Source organism: the organism of the source record quoted next, unplaced genomic scaffold (genome assembly GCF_019419815.1).
Source record: "Pyrus x bretschneideri cultivar Hongxiangsu unplaced genomic scaffold, Pyrus_bretschneideri_v1 Contig11, whole genome shotgun sequence".
In the NCBI taxonomy this organism is placed as follows: domain Eukaryota; kingdom Viridiplantae; phylum Streptophyta; class Magnoliopsida; order Rosales; family Rosaceae; genus Pyrus; species Pyrus x bretschneideri.
In genome coordinates this window covers 7,903,669-7,929,123 of record NW_025999402.1, presented here as the reverse complement: position 1 = coordinate 7,929,123, position 25,455 = coordinate 7,903,669, and the positions used below count along the sequence as shown (strand labels likewise).

General features: G+C 36.9%; 2 protein-coding genes, 2 non-coding genes and 1 pseudogene across 4 annotated transcripts; 4 read left to right on the top strand and 1 right to left on the bottom strand.

The window, feature by feature from the left end:
• Positions 1-12,305: 12,305 nt before the first annotated feature.
• On the top strand, positions 12,306-14,121 carry LOC103954407 (perakine reductase-like). Its single transcript, XM_009366233.3, has 7 exons — positions 12,306-12,389; positions 12,532-12,699; positions 12,854-13,057; positions 13,157-13,329; positions 13,457-13,550; positions 13,623-13,782; positions 13,871-14,121. Exons 1-7 carry the CDS (start codon positions 12,330-12,332, stop codon positions 14,053-14,055), a joined length of 1,044 nt encoding a protein of 347 aa, XP_009364508.2. The 5' UTR covers positions 12,306-12,329; the 3' UTR covers positions 14,056-14,121.
• A 1,765-nt stretch (positions 14,122-15,886) lies between these two features.
• TRNAG-GCC lies at positions 15,887-15,957 on the top strand. Its single transcript has one exon. It is a non-coding gene; the product is annotated as a tRNA-Gly (tRNA).
• Positions 15,958-16,735: 778 nt separating this feature from the next.
• On the top strand, positions 16,736-20,790 carry LOC125473845 (annotated as a pseudogene).
• Positions 20,791-21,285: 495 nt separating this feature from the next.
• Positions 21,286-21,356, top strand: TRNAG-GCC. The gene has a single exon. It is a non-coding gene; the product is annotated as a tRNA-Gly (tRNA).
• A 167-nt stretch (positions 21,357-21,523) lies between these two features.
• LOC103954418 (PITH domain-containing protein At3g04780) lies at positions 21,524-24,172 on the bottom strand. The gene is made up of 8 exons (XM_009366243.3): positions 24,015-24,172; positions 23,693-23,779; positions 23,318-23,441; positions 22,402-22,450; positions 22,257-22,314; positions 22,091-22,137; positions 21,928-22,005; positions 21,524-21,775 (listed from the first exon to the last, which is right to left on the bottom strand). The coding sequence occupies exons 1-8, from the start codon at positions 24,051-24,053 to the stop codon at positions 21,724-21,726; spliced, it is 534 nt and encodes a 177-aa protein (XP_009364518.2). The 5' UTR covers positions 24,054-24,172; the 3' UTR covers positions 21,524-21,723.
• Positions 24,173-25,455: the final 1,283 nt, after the last annotated feature.

The window sequence follows — 25,455 nt, the reverse complement described above, 5'->3', positions numbered from 1 at the left end:
ACTTAAAGGTTGAGGGCTTTTACATCACTTAATCCTAAAACTTAATTATGGTTTATTCAAAATATAAATTAAAAAATATAGAGTTATTAGGGTGTCTGTTTTATTTCATTTTGGGTAATATTCTTCCAATCCGATCATTTTTGTAAGAATTAAAAGAGATTAATTTTATTCATAACTAATATATCTTTTATCATCAACTTTGATATATAAAATTTAAAAGTTGGCATTGCTCAACATATATTAAATCTTATTGAGTCATCTAACCATTTACACCAAAACCTCTTGTCTCATGCACATCTTTTGAGCTTAAGCAACAAAACTATACTCGTTTATGGGTGAGTGACTTTCAAAGTAAGAGTATCACTATACTCGTTTATGGGTGAGTGACTTTCAAAGTAAGAGCATCACTTTAACGTTTGATGAGTGCTATATAATTGTGATGGTGGATATCCTCATAGAGAATCTCCCCAGCTCATGGTCATGCCTAATTATAGCATGTAACAAACTCTGGCAAGCAACCCACGCCAACCAGTTTTTCTTGTTGAGGCAAGCCTGCAAAGGTTTGTAAGCAACAAATGGGTGACGTGACGGTGCACTCATTCTCCATAAAGCTTATATGGAGTGTAGCCATATGGGGCTTGCAAACAAAAATGAAGTGTTGAGTGAGCACACAACTAACAACCAAATTAAAAGTTACAGGTCCATCAATCAAACTTGGGTTCAGGCACAGTTGCTAACATTTTGTAAATTCCACCTTCGGCGCATGTATAAATACACTATTGTAGTAGCGTGGCGTGTCGTGTCGATAGTATAAAATACTTATAATTTTTACGTTGTACGACATTTTTTTATGAGCACATGATGACACAATAACACCTTATCTATGCTATGTATAAGTTGCTCGAAAGAAAAAATGTTATATTGATGAAGAAGTTAGGTACTTATAAGATGCATGTTTTACATTCAATTTCATAGCGTAATGAGATTGATAACTATTGAAAATACTATATACGTCACACATCATACTTGCCTCTTGCCTTGCATAGCAGCTGTCTTCACTGTGAGAGAGAGAGAGAGAGAGAGAGAGAGAGAGAGAGAGGTGTTGCTCTTTCATGTAGCATACTGTTTATTTCTCGACCTTGAGGATGTAAAAGTTTGGTCCACAAATAGTGTATTAAAAATTAGGAAATCCTCATCAAATGAAGAGATGTTTGCCCAATTTCGGTTACACATGATTTATGGGATAGAACAATAGGCATAACCACATGTTTTGGGGCACCGCAGAAGTCTTACATATTTATTTCTCATGGTAGATAAATTAATGCATCTATTTATCTACCTATATATCTATCTCTCTCTCTCTCAATGAAGACCAAAACCAAAAGAAAAATATGGGTTCTCTTGTCCTCTTTCAGATCTGAAATTATGTTTCATATCATGAAGCTTAATATATTTAGGGCTGTTAAGGGCCCTTGTCCATAGGACCATATCTATCAAATCTGCAACTACGTACATTACTGTTGTCATGTTACTTAATTACTATGTTTATATAAACCAGGCGAATTAATTAATCTCGCGAGTTAACAATAGCTTGATTGATTGACATTGAGTGATAGAAAGAGTTCAGTATCATATTACATACATAGGGCATATTCTTGAGAAAAATAGTTAATTTTGCATACATAAGATTCTTGATCATATTAATTTGAAAGGAACCACACATTTGACTAGAACAATGTATTTTTCTCTTTGTATCCAAATTCGAATACATCTTCTTGTAGTTTGAATAAATTTATTTAGATTATAATATCTTTACCTTAAAAAATTAGATTAATAATATTTGTTTGTTACAAACAAAAAAAAACACATTCAGTATGCACTATATGAATAGATCAGAACTGAATCTCATTAAGACAAATATATTGGAGAGGACCGAATCTCATTAAGATAATAAAAATACTAAAATTTATAGATTTCAAAGGAATATTTTGATATGAACAGATGAGTACAAAGGAAAGCATACAGAAACATGAATTAGAGGACATACAATTAACTGTACATGAGTTGAAGGAATTTAGAAAGGGGAAAAAAAAAACATTACACTTTTCCCAGTGAACGAGGATGGATCTCAAAAGCACCAAACTGCTTGACACAGAGAGGAGAAATTCTGTCACTCCAACCCCAACATCTCTCATTTGCTAACGAGATTCTCCACAAGCTGTAGCTGGAAGCTAGGTTTTCACACTTTATCAACAACATGCACAACGTCCAAAACATCATACAAGAATTGTTCACAAAATCAAAATTAAATGGTTAAAAAAAAGAGTAAATTGTGAGATACCCAGATGAGTAAAAAAGGACATAGATCTAGTAATTAAATTATGATAACTAATTGCGAAATTAATAATATATTCATATCTGTAAACAGACCTTTTCTAGGGTTTTCTCCGAAAAAAAAAAAAAAAAAAAAACCCTAATGGGTTCTTGAGGAGGTCGATGGCTGTGAATCTAGGGTTTTCTCGTGCTTCATTCAACAGGTGAAGCGACCACATGATCTAGCCTTTCCTATATGTACAAAGAAAGCTTAGATCATGCTGGCAGCTTCAACTATTGGAGGTGCACGACAAGATAGTAAGCACCTTAGCTAGGTCATTCTTCTTCTCCTTCTTTCTGTTCTTCTTTCATCTTGGAGGTTTCGGAGATAAGAAGAGATGAGAGGATATAAATAGAGCCAGATCTTCCAGGCAATTACGTTATTTGCATCTTCCACTCTGTCCCTCTTGTCTCATGTGAATAGGATATAGAGGTCTATTCAATTTTTGTTTCTTCCAACCAAAGTTTTGCACCTTCCACTCCATCTTTTTTTGTCTCATGTGGATGGATGTTTTATAACTTAATTTTCGAAAGAAATACTTTTTGATTTGACAAAAAAAAAGACATGTATGTACATTAATGTTTGAGAAAGAAATGCGTTGGGATGACGTGAATTAGGTCATTTGATCATAGTAGAGTGTTCGTTGCTTTAATAATTTAAATTTGAACTCCTGATCTCGTAAATTTGAGTAGATTAGCCTATCGAAATTTGTCAAAAAGTTAAGAAAATTATATGCTCCGATATGATCTGTCTTGTACTAAAGAAATTCAAATTTCATTCCACCATACATGTTAGGATACATTCAAAATCCTCCTATACATAGCAATAAAACATAAACAGAAACAAAATAGTTTCACGATAAAGAAAAAACGCAAGTATTATTTATAGCTTCATTTGGCTTGTAGATTATCATATTTGTTGAGATTATCATATTTTTTTGTGAACATTTAACTCAATTGATTATACGCAAGTGGCCCTTTACCACAGTGGTAGAGAGGAATGCAGTCCTTTCACCATGACATGGGTTCGAATTTCGTCGGCTTCCTAATCTAACATCTAATCTAACAAATCTATCGTTTGACCAAAAAAAAAAAAAAAAAAAAACTCAATTGATTATACAAAACGCATCTTAATAGCCACTTAGTATTACGGTCTAATGGTATTCTTCTTCACTTGTAAGTGAGAGGTCTTTGGTTTGATTATCGTTAAAGGCGAATTTGGACCACATTATTATGGCTAGCTCAGTATGAGGCCTAGCCTACTCCCCCACCTCCGTAGTGTAGATAAAATCGCTTGTTAAACGTATCTTAATTAAAGAGTGATTAATTAGAGGGTGGAAAGTGAGAAAATTAGGCACTAGGGTTAGATTAGCTAGTAGATGAAAAGTAAAACAAGGGAAAAGATGAAGGATGCATGTGGCCCCAAAAGAAAAATTGAACTTGAATATTGTCACGCCCCCACGCCACCACATGCAGATCGGCCCCTTTGTGTGAGAGTTTCTATATTTCTATGAAGTTCTTTTGTTAACTTTAGTTGAAGAACTTTTCACATTGTCTCTCTGGGCATCTCTCTCTCTCTCTCCGCCTGCCCGTTCTGTAAGGTAAGCATCAAGCATGAACCCAAAAAAAGTATAAAACCACAGAGCAAATGGGGGACCATTATTTTTGCATGGCTCATCGGGGCTGCATAAGGTCACACAAAAAGGAAATTAAGTAGCTGGCACCAGAAACCTGACCATCTCTCTCTCATTAGCAGGTTGGTTGTATTCTGAACTGTTTTTTCCTTTTGTCCCTTTTATATGGCTATGAAGATCTAGCTAGTGATGTGCTACTAGTCTACATATGGTGTCATGGCCTGTGTGTTGATTGATTTGTTTACCTTTCGTTCGGTGTGATGTTAACAACCTTGTTAATTAAAGTTTTAATGACAATCCAGTGGAACACGACACTAATATATAGTTGTAGCGTTTTACAAGAATTAAACTTCTTTAGATTTCCGACGCGAGACATGCTTCAACAATTTGGACTTTGCGTTGGTTGTAGGGTTTTTGTTTCCTTCTCTCCTTAGTTGTTTTTTATGGTCAAGATCGATCTATCATAAATTTGATTAGCAAGAAATTTAGTAAGAACGCATAGTTACCAATTTCCTTGTGCACCACCATGTAATTAAAACCACTCAGCAACTCTCCAAAAACATATACATTTATAATTTTCTGCAGGTTGTTCATCAAGAGTATTGCAAAGACTGAATAAGGATTAAAATTTGGTGGTCCATCTCTGTTGAATGCATGCATGCTCGCTCTTGGTACCACTAGTCTCCGGCACGCCGCTGTGACCCTACACCGCCGTGGTTATTTTGGTTAGCTCTTTTGTTTTTATTTTCTTTACATTGAGTTAATTGGTGAATACTATTTCCGGGAGTAAAATACTTGTCTTATATATTGCTCTCTTTCTCCTCCATTAAGTTGAGCATGTGCAGCTCTCTTTTGAATATAGTTGGTTATTACAACAACAAAGCTTTCTCTTACTAACTAATGTAGGATATCATAGGGAATTTATCGTGAAAATAGAGTGTCAGTTGTCGATTATCTAGCGCTCTCTCCCTACTCTTTTATCCAGACTAGTTGAGATTAACATCATAAAATAAACTTTCACATACGAAGTTATAGTTGGTTTTTAACTTCTTTTTTTTTTTTTTTAATTTTTTTTCCACATGCCTCTATTTTAACGACAGTTTGGATGGAACGTGAATAAAATAGACTCTGTAGAAAAATTGGCTAAAAAGCTTGTTTGCGTTCTAAATTTTCTAAAGAGTAATTAACTTCATGAGGGAAAATCGGAAGTCAATTACAATTCAAAAGGTTATTCCGCAGTTTACTTGTGCTACGTCGGGTCTGATTACAATGTTACATTTTACTTTTGATGCGAGTTTGATGCAAAATTTAACTGTTCAAAATACATTAAACTTCTATTTTCAATTTATAACTGTTGATTTTTCAAATCACTCAATGGTATGTATAATTGAAAAAAAAGAAGAAGTCATAAATGTCATTTTCATAGAATTGTGTTGCGCGGTTGATCTACCGAATTAAAAAATTATATGGTAGCTGTTAAATGGCTCCAAGAATCAAATTCTTATAACATTACTCGAAAAAGTTATTCATGCTTTCCACTTAGCTTTGGCTTTTAACTAAAGTGCCTTGTACGAATAGAACTTGACAATTTCACATAAATAGCTTGCAGGAAAATAATATCTAATGTGCGCATGAGTAACTACCTATAAATGTATAAGTCTCGTATTGAAACCAACATCATTAGTCTATATATAGATGAATATCAAATGTATGAGTCTGGTAATAACCTTTTACAAGAAGCTTTTCAGTGTGGTTGTCAGGCTACTACTTGTTATTACCAATTCATTCATGTAAAATGACACATCGATTTATTTATCATGACAAATTAATCAATCATGCCACTTATATTTGAACACTTAAATTAGTAATTACACCATGTAACGGTGTGATCATTGCCCTAACCCCTCGATTCACTTCTTTTTGTGTATATATGATTGTGGAACCACGGAAACCAAAGCGAAAAATAAATCTATAGAAAGAGAAAGAAGTGTGAAATTGGACGTGCAACTGCAAAGTACAAGAAAGAAGTGTATAACTCCAGTGTTTAGATACCAAGGGTGAAAACTTGGAACTCATGAGTGATATATTTTGGTAAATTCAATTTTACTTGATCAGGGACTTGAGGTGAATTCAATTTACAACCGTATAGTCTCTAAATATAAGGACAAAAGGCTTCTAATAAGTTGGAATAGAAATCCTCAAAGTATCCCAATATATAGGAATTCGCCCAATACCTCAAAAAATTCCTCAAATGTGAGGAGTGTATACAGTCCATTGTTGATGTTTAATGGGAAACAACCCACTCACGTGGGAATGCCTTCTTTTTTTGGTTTTTTTTTTTTCCTCTTTTTGGGAATGTTGCACATCATCTTCTATTTTTAGTTTTTCTTTGGTTTTTCTCTTCCAATGGTAGAGACAGCTTTTTGAGTTTTTATCAATGGTCACAATACTCCAACTAAATGAACAATGATTTTTTTTTTTAATATTTTAGTTCGTACATTTAAGAACTATACTATAAGAACTTTTCACTGTAGACAATATTCTTTTAAGGACTCAAATATTCTCTTAAACCCTCATTGAAGATGCTTGCAAAAGATATATTTTGGCAATCTACACGTGTCAAAGTTGGTTTTTTCATTTTATGCCTAGGACTTACTGGAAACTACAATTCCCCTGTCCCTGAAGGTGTTGGCATATCAATCATCAAATTAACTATCAAAAGCTGGATCATATTCTTCGACACTGCAGATGTTTATGGTCCCTACAGGAACCAAATATTGCTGGCAAAGGTAAAATAAAATAAATATGTGGACTTATCATTTGCTATGATATCAAATGATTATCAAGTACATCTTTAAAGTGCGAGAAAAACTTGTGTAGAGGTGTCTCGATATCTCTTGCACAAAAGCGCGTGACGCCCTATAGTTTGGTACTACCCGAACTTATGTGGCTGTTTTCTACTAGTCAGATAGCATAATGAAGACTTTATCCTAAAGTGCAAGTGTTTACGACAAAGAGAAAAACTTACGTGCAATCGGAATCCTACGGTGCTCATAACTTGTCAGTGGCATGTAAGTTTTCTCCTAAGACCATCTCCAATGGTAACCTAAAACCTAAAAATATTTAGCCCAGAAAATTTAGGTTTTAGCCCAGAAACAACTTTTCTACTCCAACCATTCTGGCCTAAAATTTTAGCCCCAGATTATCAAATAATGAATTAAGGCTATTTTTTTTAAATTAACTTTTTTAAATAAAAAAAAATTATGTAGACTATCCTAAATTAATTTTATGAACATTTTAACCTAAAAATATTTAAATTCCGATAAATTTTGAAAAATCACTAAATCAATACATGAAAATCAAGATAAACCACATAAACTTAATACCAACGACATTTAATAAACCACATAAACTTAAAAAATAAAAAAGACAACTAATGAACCATATAAACTTAATACAATCGAAAACTCATAGACTACATAAACTTAATAATGATATCCACCATCTTGACTTGGTGATGGACTTGGGTGATAGTCTTGAGATGAATCATCATCTTGAAATATACTTCTTGTGGCATTCCTTCGTAAAATTTCCTTTTGCTTACCACGTAAGTAACTCTTCCTCTCTGGAGTGTATTTGTCGAGGTCCTCCATTATCAAATTAGTTTCGTACCTTTCTTGCTCCCTATCCCCTTCTTCCTTCATGGCCAAAAGCATTTGGGCCGATTCTTCTTGCCGACGACATTGGTTTTCGTTCATTATTGCCATTTCGCTAGCAAATTGTGCACATGTCGGATCTTGGGACTTCCTTTTTCTCTTTACTTCCTTTTGCTTATCTCTACCCAGGGGCCTTGCAAAAGAAGAAGTTGGGGTCATTTGTTCGACACCTTCATTGTCGGCAAAATTCACACCTTCATTGACATCATTTGGGGGTGGGGCTTCATTATGAAATAATCTTCCACGTTATTGGTTCGCATCGGTTCCCCACCTCGGACAATCCTTGAGGATGTTCCAAGCATGATGCAACTTAAAAGCTTGATTTTTTGGTGTAGTTCTTATCTTGTAAATTGTCATTGCTTTGTCACCCTATGCAACAAATATATAAAAACAATTAGTTGCAAAATACTATTATGTACATGACAACTAAAATATCAACAAATAAACTCACAATTTCTTAGGCGCCCCTTCCACTAGGCATGTCAACCATGGCTCTCTCCAAGCTTCCTTTCCACAAAGTGCACGCTTTGTTGATAATCTTCCACCGATCATAAACACCACCAACTTCCCTTCGACCGGCGTTGGAGTTTTCATGGAACTTATCAACGATTTTACCCCATAAAACCTTTCTATTTTGATTGGTGCCAATGGCACCATCTTCGCTAATCGAAATTCATGCCAAACATAAAGCAATATCTTCATCAAAGGTCCAATTACGACCTCTAACATGCCCTTTTGCCATCTTGAAAATTCTGGAAATGAGAATAAATGGTATAAAGAAAAATTGGAAGAATTGTAGGAGAAAAGTGAGTTTTGTGTGGATGTTTGAACAAATACATAGGTATTTATAGAGTTTTTGGTTGAATTTTAAGTTAAATAATTTTTTAAAATTATTCTAACCGTTGGATTTAAATTTGGACCGTTAGATCTTTTTTTTTACCGTTATATTTAATTATATTGATCTAAGCCATTGGATTCAATAAATACATAAATATAAAACTAAAAAAAAAAAAATTGAACCTGGACCATTGGATTAACCAACGGCCCAGTTAAACGTGACCGTTGGATATAAAAAGTAGCTGTTGGGCTGCTTTTTGGAATGATTGCAGAGGGAACACCCCCACGTGGGGCTGTTGATTGGGCTGAAATGCTCGCGCGTGCAGCGCGTGGGCGAGTCGGGGAAAGGGAACTGGGCTTCACAGCCCGTGTTTCACTCACAATAGGTAAGGCCTATAATGACTTTTGGCCTAAAAACGGGCTGATATTTGGCCTTCTTTTAAGTTTTGGGTTTTAGGTTTTGGTTAGCACATGGGTTGGAGTGGGTTTTTTTTTTTGGGGGGGGGGGGGAAGGGGAATTTTAGGTTATAAGCCATTGTTGGAGATGGTCTAAAGATCCATAGAGGAAACTGTAAGCAGTAATTTTCTTTTTTAATCCAAGTAGTAATTACTTCAATTTCACCTTTTTCGTTACTGTTTCATCTGGTCGACGTAGATGGGGGAGCTCAAGAAGTTGGTGGAAGATTATGCACGTCCGATTAACAGAAGCAAGTTCAGACACCATAAGAAGAGCTCCTGCCATTCATCCCATCACAATTTTATTGGGCCATTTTGTCAAGCACCTATTAGGCACCTTCCAACTCCTATCAATGTATGCCGACATATGTTGACATTTGTGGAGGCTTGTCAAGGTGGATGCATGATTGTCAAGGCTTTTCAACTAAAGTATTTCGTACAAGAAAAGAGAAAAGGAAGACAAAAATGATAGATGAAAATAGAAGTAGGAGGAGGAGGTTTCAATTTAGTTTGCCTTAGTTGTTTATAGGGGTCAAATACAATATACAAACAAATTAATATACATGCGGTTTTTGAAGTGGTTGGGGTCACGGACATCTAATAATCCCATGCTGGCTCCGTCACTGTTCGTGTTTAATTTGATCACAGAAATCATATCCACGATCAAAAGGCAAAAGTATTGACAAGAACAAAGTTTACCCAAATATAAAATTGGGCCAAGAAGCATGGATTCACCACTGCTCAAACAGCAGCCCTAGCAGTAGCAAAGTTACAAATTAAGATGTACTGTATGGAAGCAAACGTAAACACGTAAAACTATTTTGTGCTTCATCCTTCAGGAACTAAACAGATATGAAGGGCAAAAGTAGAACAAATGTTTGCTACAATGCAGAATATGTCGATATGCAAATTGATGTCATCTTTATTCTTTTTCGGATACAAGGGGAAAATGAGCCAAAACGAACAAACAACTAGAAATATCACAACTAAAGAAGTTCAATAACGCACTCTTTTGTTTTGATGGCACAAAATATATAGAATGTAATGACTAATTGTATCTGTCGTCGTCCTCAAACAGGCTGTTTTAGGAAATCCTAAAAGACCCCAGCCGCGCTGCCTATATAGGGACCGGCCAATGCAGCGGCGCTGGCTGCCTTGGCGCGGGGACTCTTCCTGAGGAGGCGGGCGTCCCGGTCTTCCTTCTTGTTGCCTTTGAGAGGGGGAGATTGCGGAACTCCTCGCAGTCGCCGAGGACAAGGTTCATGTGGTGGTCAAAGGCCATGAACATTCCGACGAGCTTGCAGCCGTCCTCGATCGTGACCCGCATGCGGTAGTTTACAAATTGCAGCATCTTCGAGCTCTTCGACAACGACATTGTCGATGATGGAGTTCCAAAAAATCCCTGCTCTGTGTGTGTACCTTCTGGGTACAGTTTGCAGGGTTTTTGAAATCTGACCAGAGCAATTCCACTCCTAAAAAATAAGTTGGCAGAAAGTCCATTTAATCCATCAAATGAATAGTAATTGACTGCAATGAACAGTATTTGGCTAAGTGCATCTCCACTCTTGAAAAATAAGCCGGGCAAGAGTCCAGTCAATTCATATTAAAATATTATACTAATTTTTTTATAAAATAATAAAAAATTCTTTTTAATTTTGGGTAAATTTTTTAATCAATCTTTCATGCCACGTGTCATTTTCCGAAAGTATAATTTTATGATTGATGGTTAGGTATTTATATAAAAAAATTAAAAAATTTTGTTTAATTTTTTTTCTATATTTTAAAATAATTTTTATAGTTTTTTTATTAAGTTAATTAATCTGCATCGTTGGATTTCAGAAAAGTTGAAATCCAACAGCTCAAAAGTGGACACGTGGCCCACGGTAAGATTCTGACTTCTTTTTTTTTTTTTTTTTTGATTTCATGCATGAACGCGTGGCCACGCTCCAGCCGCCAAAAAAAAAAAAAACTCAGCATGATCTTAGATAGGCCGATTACTTCCTCAATCCATTCTGGGCCGACCTAGAAGCTAGGTGGAACTTTGGGTCGGCCTATTTTGTGGGTTGTTGTGGGTTTTTGGGGGGCTAGGCTATTTCGGAGGACTTTGTGCCAGCCTATTTGGGAAGGCTGAACTTGCTCTTAGGGACTATTTTAATGTTTTGGGCTTGGGCTTAGTTTTCTTCACAAACTTGGGCTCGTGTCTTATTCCGCTGTTTACTTACTTGATATTGAAACTATTCTAATTCTTAATTCTCTATGTTTAGGAAATATAAGGGTTAGTACGGATCAAATCTCAAAATTTTCGGGTGATTCCAAATTAATCTCAACACTTTAAAACATTTCAAACAAGTACTTAATATCTTGAAATTTAGACATTTGTTAGATTGCCGGTGCTAAGTAGGGACTTTGCCAGCACTAAGTGATGACGTTATTAGCATTAAATAATGAGTTGGACGAATGCTGAAGTTGGTTTTCACCAATCGCAATCTTTTGAACTCTAATTCAAAACCACATCTTTTATCCAAGTTAAACTGTAAATTTGCTTAGTTAAAATTATCGATTTGGAGATTCAAAGCTCCATAGATGACACGAGAGTGAAAACATGCTTTAATATTTGTCCATATCGTCACTTAATGCTAGTGAACCTTATAAATGTTCATTTTTCAAAACTTTAAGTAGTAATTTGTAATGTAATTTCAACAACATTGTAAGAGCATTTCTAAGTGTAATTTCCATTTCGAAATTATAACGCTCATTAACAAAACAAAGATCCGAGGACTACTTACCCCGGAAACTGTTATGAAAATTTAACCTTAAATTCCATTTCTCAGTATATTATACTAGACTTATACATAGCAGAGTTCAAATCTTTTACACCCAAAACTCCGTGGCTTGGGAAATTTGGAAAGGAAGATTTGGACTCCACGCAGCAGCCACATGAGTGTGAAATTATATGCAATAAGAGAGATTATTTTATTGTTTCACGCAATTAGGGATATGGTTTTAGTATAATATTAGTATAAGTTAGGACACTAACAAACTTCCAATTAACATTTGATATAATACTCAATAGTTAGTATTAGTTTAGTTCCTTGATCACTGTTCACTAATGACACACGCAGTGATCTAAAAGAGATACTGATGTAAGCAATGATGACATGAAGTTTAGTGCGTAAAACGCCTTTAAATTCGCTCTCACTTCACCAAACAGGTGAAATAAAGAGTTCCAAGAGTGCAGCAAGATCACAGAAGAAGAAGAAGAAGAAGAAGAAGAAGAAGAAGAAGAAGAAGAAGAAGAAGAAGAAGAAGAAGAATGGCGGAGGAGCAGAAAGTTCAAATTCCAAGAGTGCAACTCGGAACTCAGGGACTCGAGGTGAAACGATTTCACATTTTTTTACTCTAGCTTATCGTTTCTGCGAATCGGTTATGTTTTTTGTTTCCCGCCGAATAAAAAGTAGCATTAATTCACATTGATTTGTTGCAAAATGCAAATTGTGAATTCAATTGTTGTGCAGGTTTCCAAGTTGGGATTTGGGTGTATGGGGCTTACCGGATTATACGATGATCCAGTCCCCGAAGAGCTTGGCATATCGATCATCAAGCACGCATACGATAAGGGAATTACATTCTTCGATACATCAGATGTTTATGGACCTCATATTAATGAAGTTTTGGTTGGAAAGGTAAACTCTGCTCCTTAATCCCTAATTAGTCTTTTCCATAATTCCAAGTTTGATTTGCCTTGTGCGGCGAGCGATGGCTCCTTGCATAATCTGGATTCGTATTCTTTTATTGTTGGTCGATCATTTACGTTGTCTTCAATCGGTTTAACTCCAGGCATTGAAGCAGTTGCCACGAGACAAAGTTCAGTTGGCTACGAAGTTTGGTATCGTAAAAATTCAACCAAATCAGGTGCTTGTAAATGGCACTCCTGAATATGTCCGCTCCTGCTGTGAGGCTAGCCTGAAGCGCCTCGGCGTGGACTACATTGATCTTTACTATCAACACCGGATTGATACAACAGTCCCCATAGAGGACACTGTAAGTGTTACAAATTTTCCCCCGACTTTTGAAGTGCAATGTGAAGCCTCTTTTCCATTTTTTTCGTTACTCGCTTGCTTACTATTTTTGTAAGGGCAGATGGAGGAGCTAAAGAAGTTGGTTGAAGAGGGAAAAATAAAGTACATTGGATTATCGGAAGCTAGCCCGGACACAATAAGGAGGGCTCATGCAGTTCATCCCATCACAGCTATACAAATAGAGTGGTCGCTTTGGACTCGCGAAATTGAGGAAGAAATTGTCCCGCTTTGCAGGTAACTACATTTTTTCTGGTTGATTGTTCCCGCATCATAATCCTTTGATAAAAGAGCCATAAAAAGTGTTATCACAAAAATTAACGATCAATGTGCTAACATTTTGTCGCGTTTGTTGGAACTGTAGGGAACTTGGAATTGGGATAGTGCCATACAGCCCGCTTGGTCGTGGATTTTTCGGTGGCAGGGGAGTTGTCGAAAGTCTGCCTACAAGTTTTCTGGTAAGGGAGTTGTGATTTGATAAATTATGAGACTAAACATGGTTATTTGATGGCTAATCAATTTGTTATCAGGTGTCAGGTTACCATCCTCGTTTCACAGGAGACAACTTGGAGAAAAACAAGGTCATTTTTGGCAACGTACAAAAGTTGTCCGAAAAGCACAGATGCAGCCCTGCACAAGTTGCCCTAGCTTGGATTCTTAGCCAAGGTGATGGTGTGGTACCAATCCCTGGTACGTTGGTATTAACTTACTAATTAAACCGACCATTTTCAATAAACTTAAAAACTAAGCATACTTACATCTTATTGTGTTCTTTTAGGAACAACAAAGATAAAAAATCTCGATAGTAATATCGGATCATTGAGAGTGACACTCACTGAAGAAGATGTGAAAGAGATTTCTGATGCGGTACCTGTCAACGCAGCGGCAGGGGAAAGAATTAGTGACGTTTTCCTTAGCTGCTCATGGAAGTTTGCAAATACACCTGCAAAAATACCAACTTGAATGTTTGTTTATGCATTCGATTCTCTTGTATGTGTGTATTAATAAGACTATGATGTTTTGGCTTCATTGCCAATGTGTCTGCTTCATTTCTTGTATTCACGGTACCTATAATAGTAATTCAACACAAAACTTTTGTTCTTTGTTAAATAGCGGATTTTGTATTGATAACAAAATAATGCATTCTACGATTGACATGTTATATACTAACCTTATTGATATATATAATCAACGTTCTGAAAAAACAATAGGCGCTAGTTGGGCGGCGGGTTACCGCCTAAGTGGATTTACATAAATTTACAATATATATTATAAAATATGAGTATATGTGTATAATTTTAGGACTTTTTTTTTTCAATTTTGTGCAAAGAATAGTGGCCCTAGTTTGTTTTTTCTTTGAACAAAATAGTGGGCCACAAAATGGACGAACTTGAAAGAAAAGCCCTTTTTTCAATTAAACCAATAGACCTTTCATTTTCCACAGCCTTTCTCTAATGCTAGTCCCAATCAACCATCATTTGTTTAGTGGCTCTAGGCTTTAAGCATTTATGGCTTTCTCTTCCTCCCTTTTTCAGTTTCTCTCTCTTCTTTCTCTCTCTCTTCTCTTCAACAGATCCTCTTCTCTCTTTGCAGTGAAACCCAACAAATGGATTATGTGTATTGTTCATCCCTGTATATTCTCAATTTACTTGGGTTCATCGATTGATGATGGGTGCGAGAGCACAGGTTTAAAGATTTGGGTTGTGGGTGGTGGATCGTGCGGATGCAAGGGGAGATTTGCAGTGAGAATCAGTTGCATCGACCGCCGCCTAGGCCGCCTTGAGCACCTAAAGACGCCTAGGCAGCCACCTAAATCTTTCCCGCCTTACCTGAATGATTTAGCCCAAATTGGATTGGGGCTCCGTCGCCAAGCGCCTAGACTGCCGTCTAGGCCCATTTTTAGAATATTGTTATAATATACTATACCGACAACTTGTTAATAGACTAAATCTTTAACGAAGGAAGGACGTCCGATCTCTAAAGAAAACTCGTACCTATAGTACCTAAGGCAAAAGCTCTAATGCTCTATCCATGGCCTCCCAACTCCACTTGGAGGCTTGAAATTGGAAACGTCCATGTAATTACATGCTATAAATTTAAGAAAGTGTTATTCACACACCTATTTTTATTTCTTACACACATTTGTTAATTTTTTGTCATTAATCTTCTTCTATTCATTTAATCTGATAGTCGAAAATTGAAAAAAGTGTGTGAAAAGTAAAAATTAGTGTGTGAATAGCACTACCCTAAATTTACACATACAATCACAACTATCAAGTTTAATCGATAACCCAAGTCGAAAAGTAAAAAGAAAAAACACTCGAAGAAAGTGCATAAGATAACCTAAAGTATTTAATTCATAACTCACACGTGAATATCAAAAATAAAATTTGTCTTCTTTTAATTAGAAAATACACTGCATGAATATAATCACAAGAAACGACGATAAAGCAAGATCGAAAGAAACATGGGCGCCTGTTCCTCGTGCTAAGGTTTTGTATTTTATGTTTCGACATGGTCGTAAGTCATGCTTGTACTTAAAAAAAAAAAAAATTAGATAGTCAAAAATGCCCTTGGCTTTTACATCTTGTATAAGGGTAGAAAAGACATTATGTATTTTTGAATATTTTCAATTCGACCCCGGAGTCGTTTGTCTTATCTGACTACTTGATAATAATATCCAGCGTGTCTTTTTGCAATTGAGGACAACATTCGGTTTAATTTCTTCTTCAGCCCCTCTTACTCCACTTTTTGTACATACAATACACTGGCGGGAGCTGAAACCGACAGGTGGGCACCAGTGGTCTAGTGGTAGAATAGTACCCTGCCACGGTACAGACCCGGGTTCGATTCCCGGCTGGTGCATTTCTTATTTTTTATTTTACCATCTTTTTTGTTTTGTTTTGTTTTTTTACAGAAAACAAATTGGGCAGTCAGCCAAGGACTTGAAATAAAATATATCTAACATCACATATTAGATTTTGCAACACCAAATTTTTCAATCCACCTTTTCTTTATTGTTCATGTTACAAAAATCATTCTTCAACTGCCCAATTTGCATAATTAATCTTTGCTGCAAATAAACCCCGAACCACAAGGTTTCCTATTTTGCGAGGGTTAGGGACGTCTATTGTATCCCACCTTATCTTTGCTTTGCAAGGAAGCTATTTCCACAACTTGACTCTCTGACCTTTCAATCACAAAGTAGCAATTTTTCTGTTATTGCACAAACGGACCAACACTTTTTGATCAAATTAATGAAAGTTAGATGCTTGAGGTTGGAGGGAGTGTTAGTATAGTTGACTCAACTGTTGGGATCAAATCCCAACAATATTTATATATTTTCCTGGACTTTTCTGCAAGTGAAAATCACTTAGTGATGGTATCCTATCTTTGATTCAATTTCTTATTATTATTTAGGCTAATAATGCTCAGCGGTTTGTGATTTCAAATACAACAACAATAAAGTCTTTTTTTATTAAGTGGGGTCGGTTTTATAAATCATAGAACATTATTAAACTTGGTTTTGCGCTAAATCTTCTATTAATTTCAAATACTCTATATATAAATATTCTCTGATTTGGGTTTTTCTGAAGGTAAAAAAAAAAAAACAAAACCATTATTTCCAGAGGAGGGGAATAGTATGGCTGAGGAGATGGCAATACAGATTCCAAGAGTTAAACTTGGAAACTGTGGATTTGAGGTATATAATGATTGATATTTTAGTGAATATTATGTTTGGTTGTGTAGTATATAACTCATCACAGTATGCTCAAAGTTTACTGATCTCCAGTTTTTTTTTGTAAAAGAAGGCTCGTTTGTGGTCAATGAGTGGATTGGATTGGATAACTCGTTCGAGGAAGATAGATTAGTCATGAAGAAAACCTATCCCTACTAATCCTATAATGTTCGTGGGAATTAGAAGGGATAAGTTTCCCTCGTGATCAATCCAGTCAGTCTACTAAGTTATCTAGTTCAATCCAATCCTTGACTCCATACGAAGCCTAAACATTTTGCCACTTTCAATGCTTTCTAGGCTCCCTTTCATCAGAATTTCGAGGTTAACCTTTGTTGCAGAGTTTGATTTAGATGCTTACTTTCTGTGGTTGGAAGGATGCTCAATTTTTTGAATATATTTCTGCTAATTTGATCCTGATTTGTTGCACAACTGAAAACTAAAAATTAAAAACGAAATGGTTATCAAACAACCCTTTGCTAATCAGGTTTCAAAACTGGGGTTTGGATGCATGGGCCTGAGTGGGATCTACAACTCTCCTGTCGCCGATTTTGATGGTATCGCGATAATAAAACATGTCAATAAAGGAATCACTTTCTTTGAAACAGCCGATGTGTACGGACCTCATGCGAATGAAATTCTTCTTGGGAAGGTATATATTTCCACTCTCGAGTTTATGAAGTTACTTAACTTAGAATTTACTGCCTGCATGCTTAAAAAGGGACCCCAAGCCAACAAAGCTCCCTGTTTTGCGAGAGTTGGGGGTCTAACGTATACAGCCTTGATGCATGCATGATAGATATAAATTGTGAAGTAGCAGACAATTTGCTAATTGTGTATGTCTCGGTGTTTCCTAGTATGTTTTGGATGAAGGAGCAGAAATATGCAGCTACCGTACATGCTGTATATTCTGTAATTCTAACTACAACGTTTGCTTAATTTAGGCCTTGAAGCAGTTGCCAAGGGAGAAAGTTCAAGTAGCTACAAAGTTTGGTATTGTTGGACAGGCGGATCCTCCTATTATTTCAGCGAAGGGAACTCCTGAGTATGTCCGCTCATCCTGCGAGGGGAGCTTGAAAAGTCTTGATGTGGACTACATTGATCTGTACTATTACCACCGGGTGGACACTTCGGTGCCTATTGAGGAAACTGAACGTCATTCTTGTTGTGCCTTGGCCCGTTCGTTAGTGCGGAACCGAGATTCAGATTACAACCTCACCAAAATCACACACAGTTGAACAAAATAAAATACAAGAAATAAAGACACCGAGAAATTTACGAGGTTCGGCAAAAACCTGCCTATGTCCTCGGAGAGATATTGCTCTTCACTATGAGAAAAACAGTACAAGTTACACATGAGTTAAATTGACATAACCCAATCCCATAACCCTTGTACACCCACTCACAGAATTTTCCCAAGAGCCTCACTCTACCCCAAGAGTTCTTTCACAAGAGATCTTCCACTCTAGCTCTCTTGATTTCTCTCACCCATGCCCATGGTAGAGCCAAATGCTCACACCATCTCTTTTGGATGCTTTCCTTCTCTCATCCATATCCTTGTTTTGCCAAATGCTCTCTTTTTATGCTTTTCTTAATCCAAGCCTTCTCCCACAAAACATGGCTTTGAAAAAGCCACAAAACATGGCTTTGAAAAAACCACAAAATATGGCTTTGAAAAAGCCACAAAACATGGAGCAATTTAGGCCACAAAACAAGCCACAAAACAAGGAAACATTTGGCCATTATCCAACAATCTCCACCTTGGCCAAATTGTACCAAAGTCCATTGGCCTTACGTACCAGCATGCACACTCTGAATCAACCTCGTTGGTCCTGTTCCGATTCAGTTACTGCCAATGCATGTGCAGCTGCTGCAAGCTAAAAATCACCATTTAGCTTCAGACAGGATCTCAACACATCCTCGTCTCCTCCAGCAGGTTTTCCTCCTCTTCATTGTCTGCAACCTAGAAACTTGTCAGTGCACCCATTTCCAGCAACAACCGTCGAGCCAGACAAACATTCCTCACACTTCCTCCTACCTCAGGACCTTCTCATCACCTGTGAATCCCATAGCTCCACCTGCTGCAAAACCCTTGCAACACTTGAGACTAAACATCACCAAGAGAAGTGTTGCTTCGAGTACCTAGAGGGCATACTCAAAGTCTTCCACTACAAACTTGCTAACCCGGCCTTGCACCCGTAGCACTGTGGACCCTTGCCTCCGGAACCGGATCTGAACCTGCTGTCTCTCTCAGATCCTCTTTCCAATTTTCTTCCACGATTTCAACCTTGAATAGCTTAAGCAGTCTTGTGCCCACCATCATCCATGGTCTCTTGTGTGTATCATTCCACACCCAAGAAGCTTGCACCTGCTCCAAACTTACTGTTTCTTTCCTTGCAGTAAAGTTTCACAAGGTTATCGTACAAATCTGAAAGTTAGGTAAGAAGAAAGAGGCCTTTGTCTTCTTCCTCAACATCAACTTTCGCAGTTGATCCAAGCATCCCTAAACACGGCTTCCATTTCTTCAGGCTTTCATTACTCTCCTTTACCAAGAGCAAAACCGCCTCTCCCTTTAAACTGCTCAACTGAAAATTCCATGGTGAACAACAAATCTGGACCTCCAACGAACCAAAGCCCCTAACGATGCTCTGATACCAATTGTTGTGCCTTGGCCCGTTCGTTAGTGCGGAACCGAGATTCAGATTACAACCTCACCAAAATCACACACAGTTGAACAAAATAAAATACAAGAAATAAAGACACCGAGAAATTTACGAGGTTCGGCAAAAACCTGCCTATGTCCTCGGAGAGATATTGCTCTTCACTATGAGAAAAACAGTACAAGTTACACATGAGTTAAATTGACATAACCCAATCCCATAACCCTTGTACACCCACTCACAGAATTTTCCCAAGAGCCTCACTCTACCCCAAGAGTTCTTTCACAAGAGATCTTCCACTCTAGCTCTCTTGATTTCTCTCACCCATGCCCATGGTAGAGCCAAATGCTCACACCATCTCTTTTGGATGCTTTCCTTCTCTCATCCATATCCTTGTTTTGCCAAATGCTCTCTTTTTATGCTTTTCTTAATCCAAGCCTTCTCCCACAAAACATGGCTTTGAAAAAGCCACAAAACATGGCTTTGAAAAAACCACAAAATATGGCTTTGAAAAAGCCACAAAACATGGAGCAATTTAGGCCACAAAACAAGCCACAAAACAAGGAAACATTTGGCCATTATCCAACAATTCTCTTCCTCAATCCACTAAGCACCAAACTTGTATAAAAATTGCTTAGATACCTATGTTTTTCGTGGAGCTTAGATGCGTGAGATGAAGAAACTAGTGGAAGAAGGAAAAGTAAAGTTTATCGGGTTATCTGAAGCCAGCCCGGACACAGTAAGGAGGGCACACAGTTCATCCGATCACAGCTCTACAAATCGAGTGGTCCCTCTGGACTCGTGATATTGAGGAAGATATTGTTCCACTTTGCAGGTACGTTCAAAATCCAATCTGAAACTCTGAGTTATGCAAAACTGTTACCATGAATTGTTTCCATAACTCCGTTTCCGTAAGTAAAAAAGGGAATGCTTTTGAAGATGATCTCGTAGTGTTTATGAAATATTTTTCTCAAGGTTATCGCATACGGGGAGCTTCGCATTGGAATAGTTCCATATAGTCCACTTGGTCGTGGATTTTTCGGTGGCAAAGGTGTAGTTGAAAGTGTTTCTGCAAATAGTTATGTGGTAATTTCGTCTCCTCAGTCCATTGTAAAAGTAAATGTTGGTCCTGTGGAATAACACTCGGGGTTAACAGAGCTCGCGTAATCATTAAAAGCGTTGCATCCACAAGATTCCTATTGAAACCTTGTTTTTCTTCGTTTTGCAAGACCTCACAGCCCCAGTTCATAGGAGAAAACTTAGACAAGAACAAGAACACGTACGATCGAGTAGGAATCCTCAGTAAAAAACACCCGTGCTCTCCTGCTCAACTAGCACTAGCATGGATTCTCCACCAAGGAAATGATGTTGTCCCTATCCCGGGTGAGTCCTCGTAACATTTCCATTCTCTTCAACTTCGATCGATGTAAAATCTGCTACATAGCACCTGGAGCTCATTGTTTCCATGGTAGTGAGTTTAACTTGCTCGATATTTCATGTTTCTTTTGTGGTTACAAATCTTCCTAAGTATATTTTACACACCTGGAAATCACTCGATGAAAAATACTTACCCAATCACGATAAAAACGATGTTGTACGGTTTGCCATTTTATTGAATTTGCACAAGGAATGACTCTCATTTTTTATCATTTGATTATTATAGGCAGTGTTAGACAAAATTAATAAAATAATTGCCAATGGGTCATTTTGCAATTGAGGACAAATCCAGTTTAGTTTCTTTTTCCGTTCCTCTATTCTGTATTCAATATGGAAGAGATCGCTGAATCCGACATACTCGCACCAGTGGTCTAGTGGTAGAATAGTACCCTGCCACGGTACAGACCCGGGTTCGATTCCCGGCTGGTGCATTGCTTTTTATTAATTTTACCATCTTTTTATAATTTTTTTCTTTCATAAATATACTTTGAGAGAGAAGTGCAAAGTTTCTACTTTCTAGTCAAATTGCGCAGCAAAGCCAAGGGAGATAAAATATCTCACGTGACACATCAATGTGAAAAACTGAAGAGAGAGTAAGTCCCTAAAGTCTTGTGGTATGCGCTGACCTTGAGATAGTGTAACAAGTACGGTGAAAAATCCCAACGGAAAGTAGATAATAATCCTTAAATATAATATGCAACATAAACCAAATAGGGTTGCTAGATGATCACTATGGTTTTTAAATTTGGATGATCCAATTTGTTCATTCTTCTTCTACTACTACTTGTCTCTCTTTCTTCAGTGTCCGTCCTCAATTTTCTTCAACCCCTTCATGTCTGTCGTTTCCACCCTACATAACACGATGAATAAGTCATCAGATACGTACAGCATGTAATATACGTCGATACTGTTATCAAAATGGAAATTCGGTCACATGTCAGATGTACAAATCAACAGAATGTAGACCAATGTAATGTGATTTGAGGAATAATAGAAACTTACGTTGTTCCGCAAAGAACAATCTTTTGAACTTTTGTGCTTTCTGAACCAGATTGATTGTCCTCGATAAAAACAGTCAAGCTGAAACAAATATAATGACTTTCAATTGAATCAGATGAGCAAATAAACTAGTATATGAACAGAAAATAGGTTTGAGTAAAGATACCTGCGAACATTTTGAAACTTGACATACTTCAAAACCATTGGGTTTCCCTGTAACGTATAAAAATAACATCAAATATAACACAGAACTCTTCCAAATATGCATCGCTGAATTGGCTTCACCAAGCAAAAGAATCACATCGTAGATGTCGTAGTTACAGAATCCTAACCTTCAAATTATCAGGGGATAAATCAATGGTGTCACTTGCTGGGTAGTCATTGACGTTGCTGCCATAATCAATAAGAAATGCATTTATCAATTAAACTGAATGCATTTATCCACGATCGATGAAGGTACTTGTCGCAGAATAATACCTGAATCCCATGTGCTCCTTGTTTGAAAAAAGTTTCACGGTCTTAGGACCTAAATATCATTCTTAAGGTTAGAACAGTATCAAACATCATTTCATAAATCGTTCCAAAGAAAAAATTTCAGGATAAAACCTATATATGAAAACTACAATTTGGTTAATTAAGAGGTCAAGTAAAGAGAAAACAAAAATGAAAAAACATAGACGAAGCAAAGTGGTATAAAAGCCAAGACGGCTGGAAAACCATCTTTCTCAGGGGAAGTTACTGTTAAAAACTCATATTCCCGTTCCTGTAATACAACCTTGAACAATGCCAACATTGAGAAAACATTCACCTTTTCAATGGTTTTCCAGTAAAGACGAAAACTTTGTGCGATAACAATTATGATATGTAGCCCAAAAATGCTCCATTATCAACTTTCGTGTTCACTGAATTAGTAGTTGCTGTTTAGGCTGATATTTTTTTTTTTAAAATACAATGACCTTACACCAATTTTTGGGTTACAATCACCAAACAAGAAAAAACATGATCCCTTTGCATTTTGGTTGAGATCGGTAGCTTCTTAATCTCCATGGTTACAAAAACATCTATTTATGTATAATCAAAACTTTCATTGTCCTTATAAACCGTAAAAGAGTGACTATGACAAGAGATGAAATACATTGTTACTGTGAACCCTAAATAAAATATGTTGGGACGGCTCCGCTGTTATAAGATTTTAAGACGAAAGATAGAAGCAAGTGCCAAGAAAATCAAAGAAATGCAACATCAATAGTGTAAACATATAAGACCTTCAAGAACAGTCGCCTATGCATTCAGATCAAAGCATATCAGTGTATTCAAGCATAGCACTAACAAGATTAATTTAGCAAGCACGGTCACATGCAGCTGAACTGTATTAAGAAACACTGAATGCTACCTTCGTCTTCAGGCCCTTTGAAGGTGATAGAGTGTAGTTTTACGACTTGAAGAAAAGGTATATAAATCAAAAGCTGCTCATCCGCATCGCTCTCCAGATTCAAACCATCATCTTCTCTATAACCCTAATCGTTAATCCACAAGAGTAAGTAAGTAAAACTCCCCGTTACATCCAATCCAAAACATGTTCAAGTACTAATCGAACTATATCATTAAAACACAAAAACTGAAACCACACAGTATCAATCGTAAATCTTAACAATCTTTTAACAAAACCCCATCAAATTACATCCAAGAAACAATAACAAAACAAATAATTCTCCAGGTAAAAAAGATTAAAAACAAGTAAAACAGGGTGAACAATTATAAAATTTACCTGCTTGAGAGCGTTGGCAACAGAGTGAGAAGTGCTTTGGTTGAGGCATTCAACACCAGACCAATCTATGAAGTCCAATAGATCAACCTGCCCCATAAACAAAATTAGAAGCCTTAAAGCAGTGTCATACTGCAGGATCAGAATTTGGAATTCTCTGGGCCGGGAAAGAAATTGGGTAATTCAAAAACTGGGTTTTGATCTTTAGGAGAAACCCAGATGCCAGATTCAAACTTTTTCCCACCAATTTTCGGATGTTGTTTTTACTTTTAGCGACGAACCCAGAAGAAGAAAAGGGAAATTGGGAAGTGGGTGTTTTACTTACTTGGCTTCTTTGGATTGCACTAGCCGATTCTGCAGACATGGTTGACGATATTGAGAGTTTGAGTTGAAATTTGGACGACAGGAACGAGAGAGATAGAGAGAGAGAGATGGGAGATTGGGGTACGAAAGCTATATATATTGGGTCAGTTGAATCCGAAGCCGAAGAGATGCAGGTTTACTACTCTGACCAAACTCAATCATGGACTAAACGTTATTTTTTAGATTTTATTCTCCTTCCAAATCCAACTCAATTTATGCTAAATGTGTAGGCTAAAAACTAAAAACCAAACAAAAGCCAAATTTCTCTTAGATTTAGCCTAGAAAATGGTGTGGACACCACCAGCGAGACCGCACCCATATGGGCATGTCTTTCAGGATTTATTGAATCCAATAGCTGAGATCGAATGTAATAAAATCTAACGGTCCAAATTTAAATCCAACGGCTAAAATAATTTTAAAAAGTATTTAACTCAAAATTCACCCAAATTTAGTAATTTTTTAATATTTATCAGAATTTAAATATTTTTAGGTTCAAATGTTCATAAAATTAAATTATGATAGTGTATATAATTTAAAAAAAATTATCTTAAAAGAAAAAAATTAGCCTAAATTTATTCTTTAATAATCTCTGGCTAAAAAATTTAGACCTGAAGAGTTGGAAGAAAAAAACTGTTTCTTGGCTAAAACCTAAATTTTTTGGGTTAAAAATTTTAAGTTTTAGCCCAAGGGTTGGAAATTGTCTTAAACCAAACTCAACCCTGGGCTATTTGCCAAATTTCCCCATTTATTCCCCCCCCCCCCCACAAAAAAAACCCTGTCACATCCCGGCCCGGGGCGGATCACTTCTCGGGCCCACTCCACCACCGTAGCACGATATTGTCCGCTTTGGGCTTACCATTCCCTCACGGTTTTGTTTTTGGGAACTCATGAGCAACTTCCCAGTGGGTCATCCATCATGGGATTGCTCTAGCCCCCTTCTCGCTTAACTTCGGAGTTCTGATGGGATCAAATTGTCACATCCCGGCCCGGGGCGGATCACTTCCCGGGCCCGCTCCACCACCGTAGCACGATATTGTCCGCTTTGGGCTTACCATTCCCTCACGGTTTTGTTTTTGGGAACTCACGAGCAACTTCCCAGTGAAGGATGATTTGTGAAAAACAAGTTCATTTGAGCAACATCAACAACATGCAATTAACAATTAAAAGGCGGAATCATGTTTATATGCACTAAAAAACAAAACTTAACCCATGAACTTCAAAGCCTAGTAGATAGGTGAACCAAGACTCAACTCAAAACAAAGTGAGTTGAGAAATCAATACCTTTGTAGATTCCTCTTTACATAAGCAAAGGCTAATCACCCAAAGAGAGGGCCTTCATTCCTTGCATCTTAGATCCATGGATTTGGATGGATGAAAAGGTTTCTCCAAGTTCCCAAAATTGA